Source organism: Gadus morhua, chromosome 21 (assembly GCF_902167405.1).
Source record: "Gadus morhua chromosome 21, gadMor3.0, whole genome shotgun sequence".
NCBI lineage: Eukaryota > Metazoa > Chordata > Actinopteri > Gadiformes > Gadidae > Gadus > Gadus morhua.
Genome location: NC_044068.1, coordinates 15274157 through 15283225, shown reverse-complemented (window position 1 = coordinate 15283225; position 9069 = coordinate 15274157). Strand labels below are relative to the sequence as shown.

Genomic DNA, 9069 nt, shown 5'->3' with positions numbered 1-9069 from the left:
ACATCCAGCCCCCACCCACCAACCCACACTCTAACTCATCCATCTATCCATCCATCCCTTTATTCTTTCCATTAACCATCCAGACCCTCTCAGTCACTCATACATACATCCATCCAGGAATCAATCCAACTATTATCATTCTCTCCCCCATCCATCCATCCCTCCATCCCATCCATCCATCCATCCATCCATCCATCCATCCATCCATCCATCCATCCATCCCTCCATCCCTCCATCCCTCCATCCATCCATCCATCCATCCATCCATCCATCCATCCCTCCCTCCCTCCCTCCCTCCCTCCCTCCCTCCCTCCCTCCCTCCCTCCATCCATCCATCCATCCATCCAGCCTTCCAGCTATCTCCCCAGGCGCCCTACAGTCCCTCCACCAGCCTCTTGAGTGAGCAGATCAGTCCAGATGTGCTACAGAGCAGCCCCAGACTCAGTATGGCCCCATCTGTGAGCCTCTCCCGGGCCCCCAGGCGACACCAGCGCAGCCTGAGGTGGAAGAGGCAGGGCAGGGTCAGGGTCATGGCCGCCCCGGTCACGCTGCCCGTCAGACCCATCAGCAGGGAGAACCTGGGCACCAGCAGGGCCAGCAGGTAGGACGTCCCCAGCAGGCCCCCGCGGACCAGCAGCCCCAGACGGGACCCGGCCGGCGGGCCACGGCGGGCCTGGGGGGAGGCTGACGCCGCAGTGCCTGGGGGTGGTTGAGAGCAAGGCAGGGTTGGTTGGAGAGTGAGGGGGGATTTAGGCCCAATCCCATTTCTACCCCTTACCCCTTCCCCTTACCCCCCACCCCTGTTCTGAAGGGGTAAGGGGAATGGGTAAGGGGAAGGGGGAAGGGGAAGGGGAAGGGGGAAGGGGAAGGGGTAAGGGGTAAGGGGAAGGGGAAGGGGTAGGGGGAAGGGGAAGGGGAAGGGGGAAGGGGAAGGGGTAAGGGGTAAGGGGAAGGGGGAAGGGGAAGGGGTATAAATGGGATTGGGCCTTAGTCTGACATTGAGCGTACTATGAATGCATTTGTTAAGCAAAAACTGTATTTTCTTGAATTTCATAGATATCTTTCTTTGTAGAAATTCTGCTGTGAAGTGAAAAGTGTCTCAAAGCCTAAATGAACATCTATCTAGAGGGTCCAATAATATTTTGCCAAAAAAAAGCTTTGAAGCTTTGTTACTAATACAAATACGAAAAACGACCAATGCGTTCGACTAACCCCTTAGAAAACAGGTTTGTAGGATCTGTGCGGCTGAGTAAAATGGCAGTGGGTAGGAGAGCAGTGCTTTGGCGACCAGACCCAGGTTGACGAAAGGGCGAAGGTTGGCTGGTAGGTTGTCAGTGATGACCTCACTGGTATCTCTGCCCCATGTCAATACAGCCTGGTAAAGGTGGAAAAACGTTATCCCGTATTTTTCCCCAAAACACTGTACATTGAGCTTTGCATAATGTCAGTAGCGACAGCATTAGGTATGTCAATGTTAAAAAATCTCTAACAAATCTCTATATTTTTTCTTAAGATTCACTTATTTTTAGATCATCTTTAATGGGTAATATGTAACATATTTACTGTTCTAATTAATAAAATGACAACAATGCTACAGCCAGTCTGTTCGCATTTGAAGTTTTCGTTCAGAGATAGAACCTTTTTTTTTGTTTTGGCCTGTGTGTTATGATTCGCCGTTCACTGTGTACCCTTGGTTGCCAGATATTAACCAAATTGGCACACAAACATAGTGTTCTGCAGCCATGGAAGCAAGCGGACAAACTGACCTGAAAGCCTTGTACTCCTTTGAAAAAGTTCCATGACCAGAGCAGTGTTAAGAAATGGGTGAATCTTAAGAGTTGCATTGGAAAGTTAGAAAACAGTTAAGAGCCCAGAAGTAATTTTCAAGATTGATGCCACATGAGCTGTTAAAAATTTGCATTAAAAAGAATGCAAACGTACACATTTGCTGATGAACTTACAGTGTAGGACTCGTCGTTGCTTGTCAGCGTGAGAATTTAATAATTGTGGCAATATTCTGAATTAGGACTGCAGAACGCATTTAAAGTGCTAATTTTAAATGTTTCATATTGTGCCTTTAACTCTTTTTTTGCGATAGCCCAAAAATATAATGATACAAGAAGATAAGAGGGCGTCCACCAAATGTTTAGATAAGCTATATTATATATGTTTATATATTGGCTTATCTCAGTCAGTAAGAGATAAGCCAGTCAGGTATATCCATCAAATCCATCCATTAAAGTCTATGCTAAATCTCGGACAAACCAGCAAGGAGAAGGCTGTTTTCAGGACGCAAGCGGCTGCGTGGGTGTGCCCCAGCATTGTAGGGAACTGCCCTCTGTGCTCCATACTGCCCTCTAGGGTAGGGAGGAAGATCTGAGAGGTGTAGGAGAAGATGATGACGCCCACAGAGACCAAGAAGTCCCCGGGCTCCACGGCCAGAGACAGAGCGGACAGGGACCAGCCACGGGATGCACTCAGACAGTAGAGGATCACCAGCAGGCTGGGCGAGAGACAGAGACACAGAGAGAGAGAGAGAGAGAGAGAGAGAGAGAGAGAGAGAGAGAGAGAGAGAGAGAGAGAGAGTGAAGAGAGAGAGAGAGAGAGAGAGACAGTGAAAGAAAGAGAAACAGAGCGATATTAACATTGGGGGAGCGAGAAAAAATAGAAATGTTAGAAAAACACGGTAATTCATTAAAGATGTGACAGAAATATTAATGCAGTGTGTACAAAATTGGACGCTCCTAGTCATATTAAATTTGATTTAGGTTGACAAAATAAAGAAAGAAACTAGGTTGATTATTTCTTAAGTGATAATTAAAACTAAAATGTACTTTGCAATACAGTGATACATGAGGATCAGCGATTCTTTAGAAAGATCATTTAAACTGCTGTGGCAGCTCTTTACTTTTAATGCTACAGTTAACATGGAAATGACCAGGGCTAAAATTCAGAATGGAAAGTCCTAAGGTAAATTACACTTTACTGGCTTCATAGATAAGTTATCAGTTATATGATAGAAGGTTTTTATCTCATGGGTTAACGATGGCTAAACCAGTGTCTATGACAGCCTTTGATTTGGTTTACTTCCAGGGCGGCACATTAATACGACAATATAAAGGGTCTTCCTTCATCATCCTTATCACCAGAGGACGGGCGGGCATTGCTCTCATCTCTATGAACCTGATCAGGCCGTGAGCCAGGGAGCACAGCATGCTGAGGGTGGACACTGGTCGGAGGTCTGTCAGCACCAGACAGGGCAGCAGGAGCAGGACGGAGGCCAGGGAGCACGCTGATCTGGGGACAGCCGTCCACCACAGGCTGTCTGACAGGAGAGAGGCGGAGACCACCAGGTACAGCGTGCACGTCATCAGCAGCTCTACCACCTGGGGCCCCCGTGTGCATGCACATGTACGCACACACGCACGCACACACACAGACGCACGCACGCACGGGCATACACATGCACCAACACGAACACAGACAGACAGACAGACAGACAGACAGACAGACAGACAGACAGACAGACAGACAGACAAACAAACCACGTTAAAAATCAGCTTAATGTAATTTGAAATATGCAATGCAAAGCCATATTTTGACCCATCAGATGAAAGACATCACCTGAGCTATGCTAACCATCCAGCCAGCCAGTGCAGCCCAGTTGGGCCGGAGTCCCTTGCAGCAGGCCTCTGCTATGTCCTGGTAGCTGTGGCGGACCCGAACCAGTCTGGGAGCCAAGCCACAGCTACATCTCAAAGACACACAGAGACTTCATTGCACTGCCAATCTTCAGACCACTTGTATCACACAGAATAACACAGCATAACACATCCTAGTTAAAAATAACATTTAAAAACCATTCATACCATGATGAAAAAAGTATGATGCACACAGTGTGAGAGAGGAACAAATAAAAGTCACAGAAATGGGACCCAACCCGTGATGTTCCTCTTCGTACAGGCAGGCCACCAGGATGGTCCCGGTGTGGTTACAGATCCAGGCGGCCAGCACTAACAGCAGGAGACCCAGGTAGCCGGACCGGACCAGGGCGTAGGGGAGGCCCAAAACAAACATACCCTGGAGGAGATGAGAGGAGAACAGAGGTGAAGAACGGGGGAGGAACAGAGGAGGAATGGGTGGGAATGTCAATAAAATACCGAGGAGATGGTGGGGAGGGGGGGGGGGGGGGGGGGGGGGGGGGGGCTGGGGGTAGTGGGCTAAGACCAAAAAAAGCACAGCTTATAAAAAGATTCACAGGAGGAGACGCAACGGGGAGAGGACACATGGGTACTGCAGCAAATCATTGTTTGTTTTGATGTATTGGGTTTGTTGTGGTATTTTTTTGTAACTCCATTTGTTTAATGCTTGGGATTCGAGGAGAACACGGAGCAAAGAACGAAGAAGCGGTGTGGAAGAGATAAGAAGACCAAAGGCAAGGAGGAAAGACGAGAGCGGGCAGAGAGGGAGGGAGTGAGGGAGAGAGTGTGAGAGAGAGAGGGAGGGAGAGAGAGAGAGGGGGAGAGAGAGAGAGAGAGAGAGAGAGAGAGAGAGAGAGAGAGAGAGAGAGAGAGAGAGAGAGAGAGAGAGAGAGAGAGGGGGGGGGAGAGAGGGGGAGAGAGGGGGAGAGAGGCAGAAAGGGAAAAGAGAGGGGGTGGATGGGTGGAGAAGAGAGGAGCATGTCTTTTGGCCTGGTGCCCAGCTCAGTGGAGGATTCAGGAGAGGTAAAAGGGGAATGGAGGGGATGATGTGGAAGGAGGAGAAGTAGTAGGAGGAGGACTTTTACTAAGAGAAAAACTTTAGAAGCATGCATAGCGAATTTGGCAGAGTAGAATGGTTTTAAAAAGAGTGGGGGGACATATGAGAGGGAGGGAGAGAGAGAGAGAGAGAGAGAGAGAGAGAGAGAGAGAGAGAGAGAGAGAGAGAGAGAGAGAGAGAGAGAGAGAGAGAGACAGATAGAGAGAAACAGGGAGAGTGAGTGAGAAAGGAGAGAAGGAGATTGAGAGAAAGAGATGGAGAGACAGAGACAGAGAGATAGAAAGAGCGAGAGCAAGAGAGAGAGAGAGAGAGAGACAGAGAGAGAGAGAGAGAGAGAGAGAGAGAGAGAGAGAGAGAGAGAGAGAGAGAGAGAGAGAGAGAGAGAGAGAGAGAGAGAGAGAGAGGGAAGCAGAGTAGGAAGAACAAACAATGACCTTACACCCTGAAATGTAATGCTGCAGGGGTTGTAAAAAGGAGGAGAAAAGAGGTGGAGGAGTGGAGATGCAACGGCAGTAGAGGAAAGAGGATGAGAGGAGGGGAGAAGGGGAGAAGGGGAGAAGGAGAGATGAGGGGGAGGATCACAGGAGACAAGCAGTTGCTTTGATGGCCTTGCCTCACTCTTTAATTTTGGAACATGACGATACACAGTCCCATGGAAACCCATCAGGGAAGTGGAGACACATGCGCGCACCTGCGTGCACGCGCATACACACACACACACACACATACAAACACACACACACACACACACACACACACACACACACACACACACACACACACACACACACACACACACACACACACACACACACACACACACACACACACAAAAACACGGACAGTGCAATGCACCAGTGGAGTGTTAACTCAGAAACACAAACACACACAGATGCACACAGATGCACACAATCACAAACACAAACACATACTTTCATTCTCATACACACGTTCTACAAATAAATAAACAATTTATTTCCGAGCAGGCACTTTGGTCAATGTAGCCCCAAATAGCATCCTGTATGTCTTGATATGCCGATTGACCTTGGGTGTTTAAAAAAACAGAAACTAAAAAAAGCTACAATGGAAAGCAGAGCGCCTTGGGATAAGAGAAGCAGAGAAAGTGACATTAAAGTATCTGTTTTCATCTCCTCTGTCTGTATTCTCATCTCTCTCTATATTTTTGCCAGCTTATTTCTCGTAGGCTTTGTTTAAGCGCCACATGGCTCTGTGCCTGCTCTTCTTCTGTGTCCAGGAACCGAAATCAACAGAGAATAGATCTGAGGAGGATGATGACGAAGATGATGATGCTGGTAGATGTTCAGGGAGGAAAGTATAGTCCTATATGTGTTATTGTTATTCATTTGTACATTTTCATTATAATAATCTTGATAGTTCGAAGAGGTATACGTTGCTATTTAATATTTTTCGGGCAATTGTCTCATTTACGAGATTACCAGAGATGATCAAATCCAGAACCGACCAGAAACACACTCTAGCCACTAAATTATTCTCTGCCAAAAGTACATCAACATTTAAGGTATTTTTGTATAACCTATATGTTCTTCCTCATCAGTGTTTTCAATTTTGAGAGGCCTTTTAATATCCATTTTTAGCCCGGAAGCGTGTTTGAGGCTGTCAAACAGATCTTGACAATAACGTGGCTTCTGCTATTTCTGCATCGCAAAACGAATACTCTGTTCACAACCACGCGCACACATGAAATCTCACAGTGCTCCTCTGATGTTTAAGGCAAGAGACTTAGTTTCCTCTGATCTGTGAGAATGAGACACAAACTGGGGCTGCTTCATTAAGTGCCGTGCGTGAAATTCCAGCTCATTTTCATAATAATTCACTGCCAGGCGCCTGGGGAGCTGGTGAGCTGTTGTGCATTTTGGCAGCAAATTTACTTTCTAATAAAAATTGTATCAGACTGGCACACGGGCAGTCATCCTTGCGTCAATAAATCACAAACTGGCAAACACTAATATTTTCCTCCTCCAGCCTTTAAGGGAGATAAGAGCCACAGTCACGTTGTCCCACACCGTTATTGAAATAAGTGGTCAGGGTGTCGGAGTACGTTTGACAGCTAGCTCCATCACGGCCGGATGGACAGTTTGAGGACATTTTACCATTATAAAAATACATTAAATTTAGCTTTTTTTCCCCCCTTCCCTTTTTTTCCTCGTTCATCACTGTCAATAACCCCTCAGGTTATTCACGGAGCTCGCCAGCGCTCGTCACAAACAACCCATTAAATGGGCGAGCCAGGCTAATGCCTCAGGCGTGGATGAGCGGCGGGCGACGCACGACGTGATGAGCAATCGCTAACACCTCAGATATTTAAAGTAACCTCCCCAGCCCGCTGTGCCGAGGGAAGGAGCACAGAAGAAGAAGAAGACTTGTGTACACCACTGAGTATTCTCAGGCATGGCACCGTCTCCTTGGTGGAGAACCAGCTGGCACACATTCAGATGGAGAGAGAGGCTGGCGGAGCGAGGCTTCTACGGGACAATAAGTGATTGTTATTGTGAATAACCAGGGCTGGATCAGGGAAAATGTTTTAAATAACATAATATTAAAATACACTGCCGTGGGACTTTATTCTTGCATGGCGGGAGAACACACACACAGGCAGGCCTGAATTAATAAACAACACAGGAAGAGTTTTCCCTTATCTATCAACAACCGCAACGCAAAAAGTTTGGTCTGCATGTATCTGTACACCGACAAGGGTGATTATCCAAAGCAATCTGTTCCCGGATAAATAACACTGGTTCTGGGGAATCGGGTGATTCCAGGATGACGTGGATGTGTTTTTGTTTCTGTGTGCATTTGTCTTGCATGTGTTTATAGAGGTCGAGGACATTTGCGGGGATGTGTGTTTGTGTTTGTATGTGTGCGTGAGTTTGTGTATATAGGTGGGAAACTGTGTTTGTTTGCAGCTTGTGTTTGTGGCAGCGGTAATTGTGCCCTAATGTCATAATGTGTTCTCTGCATGCCGCCTTACACCCTTCCGTCCTGTTTGCATATTTCCAAGCGTTTACAGCATAATAAGCTATTAGCATTACCGCCACAAGGATCAGCCGTGACTGCAGGCTTTTCTGAACTCATACTCCTTCATGTTATTCACGCTTTATTAGATGAGGGAGAGCAGAGAGAGCCCCGACAAAATGCCTGGGAATAGACAAATTCGGTTGTCCGATCATAATGGAAACAATCCCATCCTGCGCTGTGTACTCATTTGACTGTGAGTGATGCTTACATTGTACAACTGTAGTGGCTGCACAGGCTCGCTCTGCGTTATGCTGTGTGTCGGTGGATGTAGGGTTCTGCGCGCTGGTGATTATGCGTGTGCTTTGGTCTATTCACGCAGTCAAAGGCACACCAAGCTGCCCACTGTCCGCTGGCTTGCTGACACAAAGATGATAGCGTAATGTTGACTGCATACAGAGCTAAAGCGTTGCTCTGTAGGTGTTAGCTTTACTCTATCGTTGAGTTCTTCTGAGCGGTGAGAACTTATCTGGGACCAAGGCCAGATAGAAATTTTTTTGCAGTATGTATTAAAATTATTTAATCTTTTGAACAACATTGAAGTTAATCTTGATGGAATTAAGGATTTTTAGCACCTCACTCACAGGAATTGCTTATAACGAGATAAACTCCTGGGAGATGGGGGGACCAGACAGCGTGGCTCTGTGTGTACTGAAGCACCTGTATAGCGTTGGTGACGTTCCAGCCGGCCTCCCAGGTGGTGATGGAGGGGCGGGGTGGACCCAGGGCTCCTTCTGCAGCGAGACTCCGCGCCTCACCGTCTCCCCCACGCTCTCCGAGAGTTTGACCTTCTTCCTGCGGGCATGTGGGAACAACGCCGGCCTCGGCCCGCCTCTCCTCGCCATCCCCTCCCCTCCCCCGGACCCCCCCGCCGTCTCCCTCCCTGCTCCACAAACCGAGCTGGGCTTCCTCCTGGGGGCCGGTGACATTAGGCGGTCTCCTCTGTGCGGCGGCCCCCGGTTCAGGTGCCGGGACGCCCTGGTTACGGCGGCCGACCTTCCCTCCGGCGAGCCCGGGGGTCCTCGCGGTGCGCGTCGCGTCGGCGGTGCTGGGGTGTGGGGAGTCGACGGGACTATTTATCATGCAGCTAACTGTGTCTGTAGTGGCCCGGGGCTCCTCTGCTTCGTGGGTCCCGGTGTCGCCGAAGCACCTCAGGTATTGGGGGGGTAGCAGAGAGGTGCTCGTGGTTGTTCTCGGTCCAGTGGAGGTGAGGGTGGTTATGATTTGTTGTTTAGCGCCCGGTCCAACCCACTTCAT

General features: G+C 48.4%; 1 protein-coding gene across 1 annotated transcript; it reads right to left on the bottom strand.

The window, feature by feature from the left end:
- Nucleotides 1-373: 373 nt before the first annotated feature.
- Nucleotides 374-9069, bottom strand: LOC115534872 (vesicular inhibitory amino acid transporter-like). Its single transcript, XM_030346153.1, has 8 exons — nucleotides 8709-9069; nucleotides 8473-8546; nucleotides 3941-4080; nucleotides 3625-3748; nucleotides 3184-3386; nucleotides 2266-2503; nucleotides 1213-1375; nucleotides 374-699 (listed from the first exon to the last, which is right to left on the bottom strand). The coding sequence occupies exons 1-8, from the start codon at nucleotides 9067-9069 to the stop codon at nucleotides 374-376; spliced, it is 1629 nt and encodes a 542-aa protein (XP_030202013.1).